The sequence below is a fragment of the Schistosoma haematobium genome, chromosome ZW (genome assembly GCF_000699445.3).
Source record: "Schistosoma haematobium chromosome ZW, whole genome shotgun sequence".
NCBI classification, from domain to species: domain Eukaryota; kingdom Metazoa; phylum Platyhelminthes; class Trematoda; order Strigeidida; family Schistosomatidae; genus Schistosoma; species Schistosoma haematobium.
In genome coordinates, this window is record NC_067195.1 from 84694123 (window position 1) to 84715161 (window position 21039).

The following is a 21039-nucleotide window of genomic DNA, read 5'->3' on the forward strand; positions in this document are numbered from 1 at the left end:
AGAGTAGCCCTTCCTGAAACCATGATGTTGGGGTGAGAAAAAATTTAAGGACAGTAAATAGTCATGTATACCGTCGCATATCAGGGACCCCATAATTTTTGAAGGTAAAGAGGGAAGGTCCACCGATCGGTAACCTGAAGTTTCTCTGCGTCGACCTCCTTTGAAAATTGGTGTGATGTGAGCCAGCTTCGAAATTTCCGGTAGTTTGCCTCGGCTGAACGAGTGTGAGAACACCACGTTAAGCGGTGTTGACATGATTGGAACTGCTTCCCTCAGTACAGCAGAGTGAACTATATCTGGGCCATGAGAAGTGCCTTTTCTTGGGTGCTGCAGTTTCCGGAACACTAAGTCAGCTCTCAGGTTCACTACAGAAAGTCCTGTGAAGTTGCAGATGAAGCTGTCATCACTATAGTTAATGTGGGTCGGTTGAAATTTCCGAGAGTATTGTTCAGCCAAAAGGTTAGCGGCCTCGCCGTCGTTATTGGTCGGGCCATTGAGACTTAGCAGTTGCGAAACTCCATTTTTGGTTTGACGAAGACAGGCTACATAGTGGAATAAACTTTTCGGATTGGAGATAAATTTATCCATAAGCTTTATCTGATACTGAATTCTGTCTTCTCTTATAGCCTTCGTGCATATGTTTCTTATATGTTTTTTATTGCATGTAGTAGTAATACTTTCTTGGTAAAATAATCACTTCATCAATAAGTCATGTTGTTTATAATGTTATTGATGTACATTAGAAAGTCAATCCGTATTGTATATTGTATTCTGTTGGCATATTTTAAACTATAGTTGCACACACACTATGCTGGTGGATTAAGTGAAGAGGAAAATCATGTTTTGCGAAAAGATAAGATCTGATTAGTCGTTGATTTGTTAATCCTAGTATAGTTTGCTTAGTTGTGAGATCTCTATGCATTAATCGTAGTAAGGTATGTTAATACTGGTGAAACATGAACTATTGTGAATGGTTTTAATATGCAGTGCCATGGGTTCTGACAGTCCCATTTGACAATCACTTGATGAACATGAATGGTTTCAGAAGCGTCAAGCTCTAGGTTGGGTATTCTAGAACACTTATAATTACAGTTATAGGTGGGGTGGTATTTTATAGTATATTCCAGCTAGTAAATCTTCACAGAATGACGAATGATATGTTCTGGATGTCGGTTTGAAAATTAGGCAGTTAGTAAATGCCAATATAATAGTTGATCTTATTAAGTTTTAACCAAGGCCTATATGACTACCAACTAATATTCACAGTACTAGTATGGACTCGGTCAGTCAGTTGACACACCGGCAAGACGAACACTGGATTCATAGAGGCAATTAACTCACTGATGTAACTAATAATGGGAAGGTTTTATGTAAGGATATAGTACAGGAAGAAAGATGTGAGGCGATTTTAATTTCATAGATTAAGGAAAGATAGTGTATACACCGACGCCATTGTGCGGATCCCAACCAAGTAGTCTGCATCTACCAACATGGCTCAGACCAGAAGTTAGTGACTTTATGGACTGATGCCACGTTTTGGTTTGGCCGCCCGTAAATTCTCCTAACCATCCCCAACACCGGTTAGCATTGCACATCATGGTAATCGGTGTCCAGGCATATGTAATACGTGGCCCAACCATCTCGGTCAATGGAAATTCACAACCTCATCAACTGATTTACCATCATTCCCTAATACCCTGCGTCTAACCTCACTGTTACTTACCCGGTGATCCCCGCAGATGCGAGCGATATTCCTAAGATGCCTATGGTCAAATGCTAGTAGCACTAGTACGAACTGTTTTCAGTGCTAGAGTAAACATGACAATGATACTTTTAGCTCCCAGGAGATTCCACTCAACTGCGGATCTCATGAGATTTGCCCAATTGCTGAACCTAGTGACCGCCAATTAAACTGGAAAGTGTAACTTGTCTGGTAAATTAGTGGCTGGTATATGTGCCGAAATAGTGTATGTTGTACAATGGAAGTCACGACGAGTTAGGACCTTATTAATTGAGCCTTAGTATAAATCACTTTATCAGTGGTATTTTAAATACTGTCATCGATTGTCTCTATCTTATTTTGTTTATGCTACTACCCGGGTTCAGAGTCGTTGATGTAGTTCATGACCGATTTAAACCTCGCCCGAATGTGTGGCGATTAAACATATCCATGAAGGAGTGTACTTTATTAATGGACTGGTCACTTGATACTAATTCTTCCTTTGAGGAAGCATTATTTTAGTCTAAAAGTACGTTTAGCTCCGTATCATTCCTCTTTATATCACACATAATTCTAAGTTGACCGACCAACTGTCCATCATGGAGAAAGAACGATATCATGAAACATCTCAGTTTTAGGAAGATTTTGGGACCTCTTCATCTCCAGTGGCTCAAACAGTTCATATCTATTTGCTGTAAGACTAAGAATACATACAAGCATTGGCGAAATTAGGGAAACAATAGATCCAAGATTCCCAGAGACGTCCCAAAACGTTGTTCTTCTATATCAAGAGATGAACTTGAGAAAGAAATCGAACCCCACCGCAGGAAAATTCACTGGTAATGGGGAGTGAATGCATTGATATGTCGATAATAAATGTACAGTTTTAAAAGTAATTCCACAACTAGTGACTTTATAATTTCCACCTTCATGAGACTCACAAACAAAGAAGTGTATATCCAAACTATCCTTAGTGTATGGTAACACACCACCTCGGTTGGAACATCTGTTCCTATCACTTATTACGTAGGTGTAACCTAATGGTTTTGAAGTTATTTTATAGTCATATACTAACCAAGTTTCGGTCAAAGCTAAAATAGATGGTTTTAGCTCACCCATTAATATCACTAGGTCACGAAATCTCAGTCAGTCGCAACGTAAACCCTTGTACATATGTAAATCAGTTCAAGTTGCCTTACCCCATGATCACAGAGGGATGAGATTGTCAGCCCTAATCTCAGGATAATAGCGCTAGTATCAGTATGCGTGGTAATAGAAAAGATCAGGCATCTAAGACATGATTCAAGAAGATATAAATTAGTGAGATAAAAGCAAGAAGTTTATGAGCAATTCAAAAGCTCGAAATCTGGGGGAAGACAAGGAATGGATTCATTTGGGTTTTAGAGAACGATTTTTAACCATTTCATACAAGGTCTCTAACCACTGGTTCGTTTTTATTAAATTTCTGTCCTCAGCAATACCTGACATCAACTCAATGAACATAATCACTTACAATATGTACTCTAATGCGTATTTAGTAGAATATACTGGACATCCAAATGTCTTGGATATGGCCTTTGACCTGCTCTCAGTTTTTTTATTCCTAAATTTCATTATGTTCGGGCTAAGATATTAAACATTTTTGAAGTTCGTATTTATACTATTCGAATTCATCTCTATCGATTCCTTAAAATCAGTTAATAGAACCTTATCTTCCACACGTTTTTCTCGCCTTCATCTTTTTGTTTCATTCATTTCAATATGGTTTCCCGTTTGTCTCATGTAAGGTACCCGAATTATTCCCATCTTTCTAATTTATCCTTTCATTCGTTTGTACAACATAGATGTACTTGTTGAGTGTTATCTACTGGGGACTTTTCCCCAACCTTTTATTTATATGTCTCACTTTAGTGAACACGGATATTTTCTCCTCTTCTAATAAAACGTTACAACAAGTGTGACTATTAGGGTTCTAATGAAAGTTGGACTAGTAGCGTATGTTGATTTGTGTATGGAAAAAACTTTCGTAACCAGATTTCTTCTAGTTGTTGACATCCTCGTTTTCACAACTCTGTTTTTAGACTGTGGGTCACCCGTAACTACAATAGTATTAGTTTATACTCGTTGATTGTCATACAACTTGTGCTGGTAACCATCGCTTTTTCATTAATCAGTTCACAGTACTGTCATATAAATGAAAAATGTAGTTAAATTTTAGTAATTCATATTATGTTGTCGAATATAGGTTGATGTGAACACTTGACTGTTGACCCTGTTAATTCTAGATGAGTTATGGTTTATCCGATCACTTATACACACAACCAGCGATAGATCACATGTTTAAACTGTGTTGCCTGTTAAATGGTCAGTTCATCCAGTTTTTTTGTTATGACTAAAACATACTAAGCTTGGGTAAATTTCCTTTTATTTTACTGCAGTAAGTTCAACATAATTACTTTTTATATGAAGATTCATTGTCTTTGTGTATTTGCTCTAGTTTGTTGTTTTCCAGATCTGCTAATCAAATGGATGACCTAAAAGCATTGCTTGATGCAGAGCAGGAGAAAGTGACCAAGTTAAAAGCTCTTGTGGTAAAAGAGAGAAAAGTTAACACAAAAATCAAATCAGAATTGGAATATCTAAAGTCACTGCATACCAGGACTCATCAAGAAAGTGGTGGAACCGTTGAAAAATTTGATAAATCGTGTTATACTTCTGAATTTTTAAATGAATCCACTTTCATGAATGAGGCACTACCATCAGAGCTTGTAAATACATCGGTAGAAAACGCTGTATTTAATGAACATAAAAGGAATTTCCGTGTGTCAACCAACGATATTGATGATAAGACGACTGAATATGTAACTAAAATTCCTGTTTGTATAATTTCAGCCTCTTCTTCTTATGAGACGTCCTCTAAGGATTCATTGCAGAGTTCTGACAAACATCTACATGTACCCTGTTTAAATGAAACAACTACAGTTCCTGTTAGCTGTCTATGCGTTGCAACACAAGTAGACAACTTAAATAATTTTGATGGTAAGGATTCACCATTGTTACAACAGTTTAACACTGCATTACAGTCATTAAAGCTCGACAATAGAAGTAATCTATCAAAAGATGAATTAAAATTGGTATTTACTGAATGTAACAGATTATTAGAAGAGATCGATCTCTGTTCAACTGATAATTATCATGTACCTTTTAATCATTCCTCATCAAAAAGTGAAATAATAAAGCTTGAAAATTTTTGTCGAATTCTACCAACAGATTTAAATCAATATTCTCACTCATTAAAACAGTCTTTTACTAAGCAAAAAGAAGAACGAAATTCTCGCCATAACAAACTTTCAAATGAATTAAAACATGTTCATTCAGATGATGTGTGTGGTGAAGAATTACATATTTTAGAGCAAAGAGTAAATGAGTTAAAACATAGTGTTGAATATGCTGAATCTTCATTTAATCAACTATCAAATAAGCTTACTTCAGTTACTCATATAAATGAAGTGTATAATGCTAAATTATTACAATTACAAACAAAATATAATGATAATTCATTGGATATGACACAATCATTTGTTAAGTTGAAAAGTTTATTATATGATTCTTTTTTATTACCGTTGATTAAATACCATCAAGAAGTAAACAACAATAAACAATGTAATTTGAATGTGGATTATTTTATTTGTGATAATTTTCAAGATGATACTGTTAGTAAAGTTGCAAAGAGTTTAAGCGATTTCCTTGATGAATTGAAACAAACTATTAAACACTATTACACATTCAATAATAAGTGTATTACATCGTCCAATGCATGCATTCCGACTGACTATAATGAAACAAATATTGAACAAGAGAAACTGCCGTTGGATAAATTGAAAAGTACAGAATCTGAATTAATTAATGCGAATAAAAAGATTCTAATCTCTGAGAATCTAATTTCAGATCTAAAAAGTCAACTAAAAAATTCTGATGAAAAACTACATCGTATGAAAAATCTTTTAGTTAAAGTTAAATTAGATGCAACTGAACAACAGAAGAAACTTTTAGAATTCCAAAAAAGTCAATCTGTAAATGTTGAAAATAATCAAGAATTGAATCGTCTGACTGAAAAATTATCTAATACTGAAAAGGAGAAAGAAAATTTGGTGTGTAGTCTGACACAATTGCGTAGTGAATTAACTCAACAACATGTCTTATGTGAAAATCTCCAAAATGATAAATGTTTAGCACTGGATCGACTTCAAAAGTTACAAAACGAATATAATGCATACAAAGTTAAGGTAAATAATAATCCTAATAAATTAAAAAAACTCTTCGTAACTCTAGTATTTGGTATATAAATATGATTTAGTGATTGATAAGTTGAATATGATAATTTTGCTTAGAAGAGGGAGAAATGTCAATCTTCCGTGCATGACTGTATCATAAGTGATTCCTCTCACTTATCTACCACTCTGAAACTTTGTTTTACCTTGTAACTTACCACTTATCGGACTAGATTGATTAGCTCCTTGATGATGTCCTTACATTTCAAAATTTTTAGGTGAATGTACTTGCATCTCATTTCATAATCAAACAAACGTTTTACGTCATATTAACCTCATACTAATAACGAAAGGACTACAACTCATAGTCACACATGATAATATTTACGCTTGTCCAACATGACGGACAGCGAATTATGATTCACTAGTGGGAAGAAGTCAAATAAATGGTTTTTGTATGTTTTAGTCGGTCAGCTACAACATAGGACCAGGCATATATATTCATCGGTCCAAGTTACCACACCTCATAGCACAACAAGATGAACACCAAATTTATAGAAGTAATCACTTCAAAAGTAGTAATATATAAAAGAAAGATTGTGTTCGGTGATTATTATTGTCTCCGTTTGTTGTGAACTCTCTTATTAAGACCCAGCCACTCTTATCGCTTATTTTTCGGACACTATTTCACTCAAAATCAGAACACGGTTGAACAGGCATGTAATTATATTCCAATCAAATAAGGTTGAATATGAGTAAGAACCATAATAAGAAAAACCCTAATATACTCATAATTGTACACGGGAAGATTCTAGAGTTTTCATTTGTCCACTGGCTCTCACTGGCTTATAAATGGCCAATCAGCGTACTCCGATACAATTCATCACGAGACATCTTTTAATCCAATCTATATTCCATTAACACTGTTATACCCACTAATTGGAGACTCACAAACTTTGTAAGCTTGACTGATAATCTATACATGATAGTAAACTGTGAGCGTTTGTTACATCTCTCTTATGTCCACTAAGTGAGCCAGTAATAGGTGGGTACAAAGAAAGGTGAATGACGTTACTGGACAGCTCTTTTATTGGGAAACTATATGGCCGATAACAGGATCCTTTTTTATGGTAAAATATCTGTAATTTACTACAAATGAAGTTGGAATGTATTTTCGACCCAATAAAAGTCATTCATTTTTAATTTCTTCACATTAGATTGGGCTAATTTTCATTATTAACTCTAAATATTGAAATACTATTCGTCGATGTGTCGGAAAATTAAGGTTTTGTAGATTATATATATACTAAAGTTGTGTTAATTTATTTAATCGATCGTATTATTTGAAAGATTTTTTTCACTTCAAACTTTTTTTAATCTAAGGCTCAACTTGCTCTATGTAACGTACGCACTCTAACCAATCAGGTGAACACAACGGATACTAATAATAGTCCTAATTGTGAAGGGGTGAATACTAACCAATCTGATTTCGAAAGCAGATCATTTTATTATTCAAATGAATTAGAATCTATGAAACACAATCTTTTTGACGTACAAAATCGTATGAAAGAGGCTGAATTGCATGCGTCCTTAGCACAATCAGAATGTGATTTGTTAAAGAAAGAATTGATCGAAGTGAAAACAAGGTAAATACATTTTTATTATTTCCAAATACGTACTAAACAAATATACACTAATTAATCGATGGTATTCGATCTGTATCAAGAACTAAGTAAACATCACATTCGTTTAGACTCAGTAATCAGTCGGTGTAAATATCACGATTCTATATTAGGCCAATTGCGACCCAAATATCTGTCTCATTAGTAACGTCTGTCACAGTGAAACTAAGTAATACGGGTTCAAATCGTACAATGAGTATCAATTCACTAAAGGTTGTAGACACGTCTTGCTGATGACTGCTAACTAAAAACTAAGGTATAGGGATTCTTGCCGATTATCTCGAATCACTTAACACCCAGGTATCAGTAGTCAGTCAGCCATTATTAACGTATAACCTAATGCAAATGTATATTGACCTAATTAAGTTCGTCCAATGAGACCAAATTAACAAGATCAATAACAAAGGAGTTGAAATAGTTATATTATAAAAGATAGTGAGAAGAATTAAACATTCAAAATATGATCCGAAAAGAAGGTATGTATGGAACTCAAGATCTATGGGAAAATGAAAAGGGGATTCATCTGTCTCATATCTGACGATAGCACTTATGATATCAAGTCAATTAAACCAGTAATCATATTGCATTTGATTGAATGAGTTCAATCAGCACCAAGGATTAAAAACACGACACTGGTCATTACTCAGTGATCGATCAGTATAAATGACATAACTCTATCTCTTGACCTTTTATTGTTTTATTTTCCAGCACTATTTGATTTTAAATATTTGTAAATTACTAGGTTTTCTTGTTGATATCACAAACCAACCTAAATTCTAAATCCATCGAAAATCACGAAGCACTGGACAGCTGTTTTTCTCTACTTTTATAACATTGATCGATTCATGATCTCAGTCAAAAGCTAACAATCTCTACGACCTAATACTGATTTTATAATTTATTTTGAATCAAGCAAGATAATCACTCATCCAAAATCAGATATTTCCAGAAGTTCATTTTGAGAATTTCTGAAAGTATGTACTTCTATAGAGCTTTAAGTATGTATCAAGGTACAGAAAAAAATCAGTGAATACATTTATCAGTAGTCCGTTTGTCAGGTTTATCACCAAGATAGATTGAGAAATGACGAAGTACGAATTAGAAACTGAGTAAACAAAATAAAGTTTACCTATTCATAAATTTATGGCTCAAAACCGTACTACGGTCGAGTTACTTATGAACAATGTAAGAACTATGTATTTTTTTCACAGACACACTGAACTGTTATGCCAATCTCAAAAACAAAAGCAATCCTTAGAGGACCAACTAATGTCAATAACTCAACAATGTGAAAATCGTCTTTCTGCTGAATTTAAAGAACTAGAACAAAAGTATACTAGTCAACTACGTCATTATGAAGAACGACTTATGCTGCAAACTCAAAAATATGAAAGTGAATTGCGGTGAGAAATTTTTTACTATGTTTATCTAATGTAAATTTGGTAAGCTTCATTTCATTTTGTAGATATTACATTATGAGTTCTCACTTCAAAAAATCCTCGTTCATTTTGACTTACTTTAGTCTCTTGTACGTTTAGTTGTTCCCCTTATTCAATATTGAATTTTGAATAATAGGGTACAAGCTATATCCCTACCACTGTGTTCATCAATGATGTAAACGTTGTTACATATTCCATAGCATCTCCGTCAAGTGTGATTCGATTGGTGAATGCTGTGTTGTATCGGAGAATCTTGCTTTTCCCTTTGTGTGTGTTGAGACCTACTGCTGCTGAAGCTGCTGCTACACTGGTCGTCTTCTCCTAGATCGTCCAGCTGCATCCTAGCTATCCCATGCTTCCCCCAAGATGTTGACGTCTTCATGATCCCGTCGGTCACCAGGAGAAAGAGAAATGGTGAGAGTAAGCAACCTTGCCTGACACCGGTTCTTACTTCGAACGAGTATGTGAGCTGTCCTCCATGCACGATTTCGCAGTTTAATCCATCATAAGAATTCTGTATAATGTTAACTATCTTCTCAGGCACGCCGTAGTGTCGAAGAAGCCTAGCATAGATGCATAATATATGCAATCGACTTGAAACCAAACATACAGAAAGAGGAGAATCGTCTGGCCATTCCACCATCAATTAAACAGCTTCATTGTTGTTGTTTTTTATTTTAGTCAAGAAAGAGAATTATGGGAGACAAAATTAGCCAGTATCATTCACACAAACCATTCACCCACTCAAAACTCGTACAGGTACGAACAGGCCTATGGTCATCGACGGAATTTCTCAATACCTGATAATTTGAATCCTTTAAGCGTAAGTGTTTTGGTCCTCCAGTACTATTTAGTAACAAACATTATAACTTGACATTAAATATAGTAAATAGTTTTTCACTAGTAATCTCAGTTCATAGTACACCTCTGTCAAGAATATACATCATTGTTGGTGTATTTTCTGTTTCGACAGCTTTAATGTAACTGATTGATGTTGATTTCATACATACTTCTTTGATCCATCGTTTATTCTTGCTATTTATATCAATTATCTTTTTCGTGCTAGTTTGTGGCAGCTCATTGACATATAGCTTTGTCTGTCTTTGTTACTGAGAGTTAAAAAGCAGTTTAATGTTATTTTAAGTATTCAAAATTTTCATGCTACTTATACTAACGTGGTGTGTGCTACTAATGTATCATCAATCGAAAGTGAAATGGCTGGCGTCAGAAGGTCAAGAAGATCAAAGAAAAGAGAATGATTGGTGTGGAAATGAAATAACGGTTAAGTCTGAGACGGTTGATCGACATTTTGCGATTGAAGTATTCACTATATGGTTCTCAGATTTTACTAAGACGTTCTGAAATTTTGTATTTGAATGCTTTCGATCGTCTCAAATTGTGCTCTCTTTCATTACATCAAGAGAACAGAAGTATATCAACACAAGGTGCAAAACAGAAACAAATCAATAGTATATCTTACAATATCCATTTTTCATAAGTTTTAGAATATAGGGGAATATGTTGTTTGGTAGAATACTAATCAGGAGTCTTGTGTCTATGACTTAATTTCTTGAACAGCTATCTTTAAAATAACTAAAGCAGATTCATAATTACAATGTTTACATAATGTATTCTACTAGTGCTTCGCTATTTTAAAGCCTCATATCTTTGGAAAAAGTAAGATATATTTGGAAACTTCTGTATATAATAACGACACCTTATCTGGTTGTTACATTCATTCCATCATCCATGTTACGGTACGAGAATAAAAAACGACTTATGAAATAAACCTTTAGACAGTCTCAAGTAAACCACATATTTGAACAATGGCGAATAGATTAGATAATTTAGATAAATCTCTCCACACCAATAAATACGGTTTGCATAGGTGATAAATAAACGCATTTGTTCTCAGAATCTAAATTAAGGTAAGATTATAAATGCGCTTATCTTTGTCTTCGACTTTTTGTTTCTGAATATCTACTCATTTGATAAACTTTACTCGCTCTAATTCCTCTGTCATTGTCAAAACTTCTATGTTCAACACATCGAACTGTTTGAAAAGAGCAGGAAATTGGTCAGTTTTGTGGCATTATCATATCTATTTATTACTGTATTGTTTCGAAGCAGTGGCTTTTAATCAGAACACTCGACTTTGAACTAGTTACTTGTAAGTTGAGATACCGTTCCATGGTCTTCAGTTTAAAGCGGTCTATAATATCACTAAACTAGGTTTTCGCGTCGTGCGCTGCTAGGATCACTCCACTGCCAACACTAGTAGGTCACCATCCACCATCAACTTTGCCGGTCTAGACTCCTGCTGCAACGCCTCCTGCCAGTCCGCTGGACTTTCAACATCTGTAACCAACCGCTCTGTTACGGCCCCTCACTCCATTTTCCCGTCGGCATTCTCTGTGTTGGTATACATTGCCTTTGTCCTGCCTCCCGGCAGCGTCTCCAGCATCACCATATTCACCTTGGGCTCCCCAACCCCCACCAACCCCGCAACATCCGCACACTTCTTCAGGAAAGTCTGTACATCCCCTTCCTTAGACTTCGATGGTTACAGCATCTTCATTCTATGTAGAAACAGCGACACAAATTGTAAAGGATGAAAACGTGAACAAGCGAAAACTAGTTATGCCATCCAAAATTACACACTGCAGAATATGAAACCAATACATTAAATATACCGTTTGCATATCTTCCTTGAGTTATCCCTTACAAATTCCATCGTTGTGTCGTTCATGTTGTTACTCCGATTGCTCTCTGTTTTTGTTTTCTTGTTTTCCTTTTATGCCAGTAGGAATTCGATTTTCAAACCCTGCTACATACTACTTATATCTATCCGTATAAGTAGCACACATCACAGTACTATCAAAAATAGGTGTGGGAAACTAGAGGAATAGTGTAATGATCATGATAAATAGCAGCTACAAGTTGAATATTAGTCGGATTGTAGAGTACATATACTACTGAGAGCATAGAAGCAACTCATATATTACTATGATTCACAGTAAAGTATCATTGTTCTGCAACAATTAGGGCTAAAATTAAGCAACTGTAGTAGACCTGTCTGATTCAGTGCATAACATCAATCCTTTATAGTTAGATCACTGTTTTAAGAAGTTCCATGATTACATACTGTTCCTGTAATTGTGTAAGATGAGGAACTTAGTTGCGTTCATGTCAAATAATATAAAAGAATTAGTTTTTCATGAAATTTTTTCAGGCAAACTCTCACCATAAAAGAGTTCAAGGAGATGGAGCCGATAATTCCATGATTTCCCCCGTGGAATCTGATTCGGAATCGGATCATGCAATTAGGAATTGCTCTCTAAGTCACAGTGGAAGTGAGCATTATTCATTGGCAGATGAAGAAAACTATAAGAAGTCTGTACATCGAGTGAGTTATTTATTGTATTACATTATTGCATAACTAAGTATCAGTTACAAAGTATAAAAGTAGCTTGCTCTATAGCTCAAGTTTTTCTGGATTGATAAACTTCTCTCCCAATCGGACATAACCAACATAAGATGGCGCCAGCTCAAACGTATCTAAAAAGAGCAATCGTTTATTATTTTCTTCCTCGTATATACCATGATATTATGTACGCTCTTGAGTCTACCTAGACATACTACTCTGGCAAATTGATTATGATTGGAAAAACTAACCCCATTATTCCATATAGGCTTGAACATTTCACAAACGATTATATCGCATCCTGCTTCATTTACCAGTCCACATGTTTGTGTGGGTAAATAGGGAGCAATTATCGAATAATACAAATAAGGGTATGTAGATAGCTTCCGAATAAACGTAAGAATTAGAAGACTATCAAAACGTATCAAAACACAGTTAAAATGTGTCAAAGAATTTACATTAACACAGCTTTTTAAACGTCGCATAGGAATTGCAAAGAACGGTTTCTCAGGTTTATAGAAGCCTTGGCTGTCGGGGAATTCAAACCCCGATTTATGTGTACAAAAACAATTTTTCTTAATGTTGAGCCTACTCCAATAATATTTAAGATATTTTACGGCCTGGGGTCGTGTGACAAACTCCTATTATTTTCTATATTATGTTAATTTGTAATAATGGGAGAGGGATACAGGGGATCTCAATGCTATTCCGTATTTTTGTTTATATGAGCTTTTTCTACATGTGAAAAAAAAAGTTTAAACAGTTTTTAGAATTTTATAGTGTTTAATAAACATCATTTTTCGGTAGACTATTTACGAACTTTAGACACTTAAATATACAACATCATTGCTTACTATAGTTTCGTTCTCTAATGTAATTAATTCGAATGTTTTTCATTCGAAGTTGTAAGAATCCTAAATGGATGTGTATATTGATTGTTGATGGGGTTTAAATTTACTATCTAAGTATTTAAATAAGGAATATTTCTCCACTCTTTTGCTTTTCATCTCGTTACATTTTCCTTTTACGGTTTTTATTTAAACTATACTTAAACGCTTTTGTATTTGGTTGTGTCTTGTCTATAATGGAACTTTTATCTAGTAATTACTTTTTATCCTAACATTCGTTTACTTTTTACTATTTTTCCTAATAACTAGCTACTCTATACCTAATCAGTACACAAAAATTGAATTTAACGTCTTTTTCAAACTTTGTCGCATTTATCGTCTATTCTTTTTTATTCTTTCTGTCTAGGTTTTTGTAAGCCAATGGACTTTAAGGTTCAGCTTCTACTTTTTAATCAATTTATTTCCCTGTAATTGTGCGAGAAATGATACTATAAATAGTTTCATTGGCTAACGAACAGATATCGAAAACTATTAGTTACCAAAATCATTATATTTCCGTATATTGCATTTAGTATCATACAAATGTTTAGCTATGAACAGTAGCTTAGTTTTTCTAACATCTAAACCTTCAACCACATGTCTGCAAATTCAAATGCCCCCCCTATCTATTTCCAACTTGGCAATCGCGTAATATCACCTCTTGAGTTTCGACTGAACGAACAGTGATTCACAACTCACTTGTAATACACCTAATTATTCTCTACCCTAGTTACCAGCAGTTGATATGATGAATAAATGCTCACTTTTGTTGAGTTATTCTATTTAACTTTAAGAATAAGCTTAAATGGAGTCATGAATTCAACCATTAAGCTACTACAATCTCCACAAACTTCCATTCTGATAAGAATGCGATTTATTGGGCTAGATTTAAATTGTACACTTGGTTGAGTAATTCAAGAGTAGAGTTTTAAAAAAGCCGATATAATCATTGTATTAGCAACTCTTAACATATCCTGTGGCTGGCACCTATTTGTTTGGTACAATTACAGATTGATTGATATTGAGGTTTAGATTGTATAGTTTTCACGATTAATCTGGCCATGGTCATTATGCTTACAATTAGCTGACAACCGATGGAAATTAACCCAAACCATTATACAGTAACAAACTCATACTTTAAGGCAAAATAACAAATTCACTAGTAACTTGACGATTGTTTATGATTTTTTATATATATCGGGTTTGATCTATTGTAAAACACATTGGACTGTTTTTCGACCAATTGTCTTTTCTTCAGATCACCATACCTACTTTGGAACAACTTCTTAATCATCCCAATCAATATTCACCATCTGAAAATATGTCATCTCAGCATTCTGTTAAATCATTTCAAGAAGTTCGTAATGTTCAACCTAATCAATTAGCTGGTTTACAGTCTGCTTTAACCAATCAACAACGTCGAGTTGAATATCTTTCTGAATTGTTAAGTGAAAGTGAAACAAATGTAACTCGTTTATTTGAGCAAAACAAAGTGAGTATGGTATTGCATATTACATATTATTGTTATATTTTAAAGAATTAATTAATATAACACATTTTCATAGAACAAATATTCGGAAAGGGTTCTTGGTATTTGTATGGTTGTTACACATGATTGAACTCTACTGTTCATACTGTAAAAAGCTTGGATGGTTTCTGGTTCTTAAACGTGAAATTGCCCTCTCATAGAGTATATTTATACTTGTAAAATTAATATACGCTAAGTTTCTTTATATTCGATACACAGAAGTATTTTGTGTAATAAAAATGATACCCAACAATGTAAGTACTTCCATTAAAAAATGCGACTACAATAATAATCCCCACAGCAAAGCGTAGAATTTGGTAAATTTGGAAAACTGATTGTAGGCTTCGAATTTTATCACTACGCGTGCTCTTCATATAACTCTGACTGACACAATTGTAGACTAAGTAACTTCACAGTTCTTTTCATATTGGTACTCTATCTTGGTATAAACTATAGCTTTCTATTACTGGAATAGTTAACTCTGAGAAATATTAAATTTTGTAATTGACTTGAGAAGATCATAAGTACAACTGTTCCATCTATGAGTTACAATTTAAACTGTTTCGGTATTTCATATTTGGCAACTGTATTCATTCACTTTGTGGATATAATTCAACCAGTCTAAATTCATTACTAACATCAAGTTTGTATTATAATCAAATCACTGACAGGTGGCTAACTATTTCACAGTTCATTACTTAAAAATATTCTCTACATTTCATTCAAGATAATATCTTAGTATTGATCAAATGAAAAATTTACTGGTTTTCATTTAGAATGTAAATGTAAGTTTTAACAATCGATTTTTGTGAAGTATCTTGCAACATCTGTAAAAAAAACCGTTATCTATGGATCTACCAAAAGTAACATATTTCACAGCACTCGCAACAACTTTGTTGTCCTTCGATCGAACAAATGTTTTCACTGAAACTTAAAGGATCAGCATTTTTCAATTTGGCTGTTACTATACAACCGTTTAAAACAATCCCTAGATATATACGAGGTGTTCTACTGTCTCTATTGTAAATAAAGGTTCTCTCACTCCGAATTGGGTCACTTGACGTGAACAGTCCAAACTACACAACCTTCAAAACCATTGTCACTATTGGGTATGAGTATAATCACACAATACAATCTGTTTCTTGTCGAAAATAATTATCAGTTCATCAGCTGCGTGCGTAAATTATCATATGACTGGCTAAGATGATAAGACAACATCTACGTGGTACTTTTGTAACACCAACTCAGCAAATAGTTGATTTTGACTGTTTGCTTTTATCACTCCATCCAGAGAATAGTATTTGGGAATAAGAACGGTATTGCATAACACGAGAAAATTTGACACCAACTCACCGATGAAAAAATTAACCATTTTTTCATCAGTTGCCTTTGAAGAAGAGTGTAGGGCGTTAGTTGCTCATCAAGTGAATGTGTATACTCCGACCATGATGATTCCAGTGTGGCAGTTGTCGCTTCATCAAAAGGATAACTTCAATATTTTTCCCTTTTTTAGAGGAAAATGTCAAGATTGTTTTCAAAAACTTAATATATCTAAACTTACCCTTAGTTTAACGTGAAAGCAACAATGATATCAACAGCTTCTTAACTAGTGAATATCTGCCTCAATACTTATCACAGTAGCTTCTAAACACAACAGATCACTGATAAATTTTCGATTGGTGGCGGTAGCAATAACTATAACGGATAAAAACGTAACATCACGGAGTTGTGACTGCATATATGTATTTGCGATTGTACAGCTTTGAAAATGAATTCGCAGAAAAGAGAACTCTTCGCTGTACTAATCTTTCTTATTTAATTTCTTAATGGGTGTATTCTGTTGATTACTTTTTACCAAAACGTTTACTAACCTTTGTGGATATGAATCCTTTAGTGTTTTTATGTAACTGCTTAAAATCTGCTCTTCACGTAGTTAGATACTATAATAACTTCACGATTATATGCCTTTTAATAGTAATAATGTAATTTTTAAATTATGAGTGAATTAAGTTTGTAATAATGACCATTAAAAGATTAACTATTTCAATCTAAAAACTTGAAAGTGCTCAGCAACTATCGGTTCATATTCCTATATGTGTTATTTATCTAATAGATTAACTAGGTGGAGGGAGATATGACAGTTGTTCAGATTCAACTGTTATGAATTAAAGAATTTCAACTATTCAATGTAGGTCAGTTTGTAGACGAAATTGGCCTTCATAAATAAATCCATATTATGACCATTAATTTACTCTAGATTGCTTTTATTCTCAATATTCTATTAACTAATATCGATTATTGTTTCAAATAACTGTCATATTAACTAGTAATCGACAATTCACTAATCATTATTAACTTCAACTATATAGCTGATTTTTATTTAATTTAGGTGTTAAAAGAAGAAATTCGACGTCTTGAAAATAATTCCAATCCAACATTAAAAGTACAATGTACAGAAAATCAAGATATCTTGGAATTGAACAACTCTCTTCATAGTAACACTAGTGTACTTGTTGAACATTTGAAAGACATCTTACTGAAATTTATAACACTACCCAAACAATCTTCAGAACGTAATCATCTCATGCGTGCGTTGGCTACATTTCTTTCTTTGAAATCAGACGAGTTTAAATTATTAGAAGAGGGTTTAAATCACAGTGTTACTTGTTCTACATCTAATCAGCAACAAAATCTCTCTTCCAATTGGAGTAGTTATATCTCTGCAGTTTGGCGTCAGTAAAGAACAATATTTAAGAAGGGAAGCGTGCAATATTGCTTTCAAAATAACCTTCTGTGATAAATGTGTATTCTTAGTGACAAATTTTTAATTTACTGGTTGTGTAATATCTCCCTATCAGAAAAATATTTAAAGATCAAATCAACTCCGAATATTTAATCTATGATTTTGTAATTGTGATCATTATACCATTCTTGTTGTTATATCACATCACTTTGATTAACTCTGTTTGGTTATTTTTTAAAGTTAAAAGCAGTTAGTGTGATACATTCTCTATTTATCTAAACTATTTTTCACATGTATGCATTATTATCTTAACACTTTGAGAAATGAGAAGTGTTTTCTTCACTTTCACTCTTAAAAATTGGTTTTTTCAAAAGTTGTGGAGCATAAATTCCTTAACGAAAATATAATTGCATTATGTTACACGAAATATATCTTACTCAATTCACATTCGGCACTTAATTTTTAGGATAACTGACAAAAAATACCTTCACAGTGTCGCTGCATAACAAAATCTTAAACGTAACAAGTGTTTCCCTTTATATTCTCCAATTGTGGTAATTGACTTTTTACTCTAATACGAGTGAAGTTAGAGTACGATGTTTTACGTTAATGAGTTGTAGTTTGGATGAGTTCTACTAACAAATAAATGGTCTTCTCAATAAAGTGCTTCAAGTCGATATTTCTAGTGCTAAACGCAGATTTAAATTTGCAGATCGGGCACCTAACTACGGGAAAGTAGCTTGCGTGGTCAACGAGTGCTTGATGTTCACAGGTCAGATAACGGTGACCCTCTCCTGGTCGGACTACACTCTGTTTGCGGCTGAGACCATCTCCTTGTGTAATCACCCTCAATGTGCTGTCTAGCGTCCTGTTAGCAACTCAGGCCGGAATTCAGAATGATCTCACCAGGTTCGCCTACCTCTGGGGTAGTTGTGTACGAAACCGTCAATCTTTTTGGAATAACTATCCGGAACTGGATCATGCTCCGGTTTGCACCAAGCTTAACCTGGACTTTAGTGCCCAGCAAACGTCTGGTCTTGAACTGACTGATACCAGTAAATTGACTGTAACTTCTGTTACAACCGGATATCAGTGTAAGGTTCAAGACTAGCAGTCAGTTCGCGGAAGAGTATGGATAAGCATTGTGCGTCTTCATAAAGCCAAGTCGCTTGCAGTTCAAAAAACCCGTTCATAAGTCCTAGGTTTTTGCAAGCTCGCCCATCCACTCCGACGAACCTCCAGTTTGATGACACGCAGATTTCTACGTGACGGAACTTTATGAAGTTGGCGAACAGCCGAGAAACCGGGTAGTGTAAGCGTGCTAACAGCTTCGAAGCAGCAACTGCATTTGTTACTGTACGGAGTTGTTTGAGCTCACTCGAACAATCGGCAACAAGTCTGGCGTGAAACAATTTGTGAAGTTAGTGGGACACTAGTTAGCAACATCTTGTTTGATAGGGAGTGTTTTCAAGGAACAGTTCAACTGATCTGTTGCACCTACGAGAAGCGTCAATCAGACTATCCTTCCTGGTCGATGACTGCTGATCCACTTAATAAGTCGGAAATTAGTCAGGAACCTTAACTACTGAAGCCCCACGAGTTACCAGGTCCATGCAATCTAATTTTGGTTATTTTTAAGGATAGTAGTAGAATTATATTCAAGTAACTGACTGGATTGTTTGGAAAGATTTAGGAATCGGAGTATTCTGATCACCCTGAATATAATAATCTATAACCTGTCAAAGTTGGCGATCCTAATTTGCGTTATCATTCGAAAAACGTGCGAATTTAGCGTAGTAAATTTGAAAGTACCATCCCCAGTAGTCCAGGATTATAAGAATAGGTCCCATTGGTTCAGCTTGAAAAACGACAAGAAGGCTAAAATACTTATTCAGAAAAATACATATCACTTTTATGCATATTAACTGTCAGCTATGTACTTAGTTATGCAGGTAAACTCAGTTCAACGTGTGTGGCCTGATTTCGTTTGACTACTAGGTAGAAATTACTATAACCTCATTACGTCTGTTACTAATTTGTCGCATTTTCCACTACCGGTTGATGTCTGTTCCGCCTTTTTTCGAAATGACTATAATCATTTGCTAATACTGTATAAATTTTACTAAAGCTTCACATAGATTGGCTCAACATTAGTACGAGAAGTGCCCGAATAAACTGTCTGTAATCAAAATAAATCGTACAGCAGCCACTTAAAAATTGAATGTTCATTGTAGCCTAGTGTATTAGGGAAATATGGAACGACAAATCAGTGGCCTGACCACCCTATGTACTTTACTCAAATATACTTGCCTACGCCTGTTACCACTAGTGGAGCATAGGTTGCTCACCAGCATTATCCATAGAACTCTGTCCTGGGCAGTCCTTTCCAGTTGCTATTTATTCTTTTGACGTTTGCCTCGAATTTTGGTACAACATTGTCTTTGGTCTTCCACATTTTCTTTTTCCCTTCAGGGTTCTAAGTTAGGGCTTGCCTCATAATCCAGCTTAATTTCCGTAATGTATGTCCTATCCACCTCGAACGTCTTTGCCTATTTTTTTCAGCTGGAAGTTAACTTGTTCTCATAGTAGGTGGTTGCTGGTGATATCCGACCAACGGAAATTGAGTACCTTGCTTAGACAATTGTTTAGAAATACTTGTACGTTTTTTCTGGTTTGTAGTAGTTCTCCACGTTTCAGCCCCGTACAATAAAACTGTGTTGACGTCGATATTGCAGGTACTGACTTTGATGTCGGCCAACAGTTGTTTTTAGTTTTATATATTCTTCAAATGTAGGGATGCTGTCCAGGTACATAAAACTTTACATCCCTTGCAGAGCTTCTCTATCAAGTGTGATTGGGTTGGTGCTGTGTTGTATTTCACGATCTTACTTTCTCGCTCGTGTGCGTTGAGGCCTATTACCGCAGAGGCTGCTGATACACTGGCTGTCGACACCTGCATTTGTCGCTGTATATGGGATAGAAGGGACAGAGCGTCTGCAAAGTCCATATTGTCTAGTTGTGTCCAAGCAGTCCATTGTATTCCGTGCTTCTTCTGATATACAAATGTCCTAATAATTCCGTCAACAATCAGAAAAGAAAAGATGAAAGTAGGCAGCCTTTCTGACACCGCTCTTCATTTGGAATGCATCTGTAAGCTGTCCTCCATGCACGACTTTGCAGTGTAGTCCACCGTATAAATTCCGTATGATGTTGATCTTCTTAGGTACACCATAGTGTCGAAGAAGGTTCCGTAATATTCTTCTATCCACACTGCCATACGCTTTGTCATGATCGAGGAGGTTGATGTGGCAATTTCCATTCAACGGATAGCTCGACAATGATCCA

At 34.8% G+C, this 21039-nt stretch overlaps 1 protein-coding gene across 1 annotated transcript; it reads left to right on the top strand.

Moving 5' to 3' along the window:
- The first annotated feature begins 768 nt into the window (after window positions 1-768).
- On the top strand, window positions 769-20698 carry GCC2 (GRIP and coiled-coil domain-containing protein 2). The gene is made up of 8 exons (XM_012939778.3): window positions 769-935; window positions 4233-6006; window positions 7375-7637; window positions 8885-9076; window positions 9794-9935; window positions 12345-12518; window positions 14682-14915; window positions 17341-20698. Exons 2-8 carry the CDS (start codon window positions 4246-4248, stop codon window positions 17689-17691), a joined length of 3117 nt encoding a protein of 1038 aa, XP_012795232.1. The 5' UTR covers window positions 769-935; window positions 4233-4245; the 3' UTR covers window positions 17692-20698.
- Window positions 20699-21039: the final 341 nt, after the last annotated feature.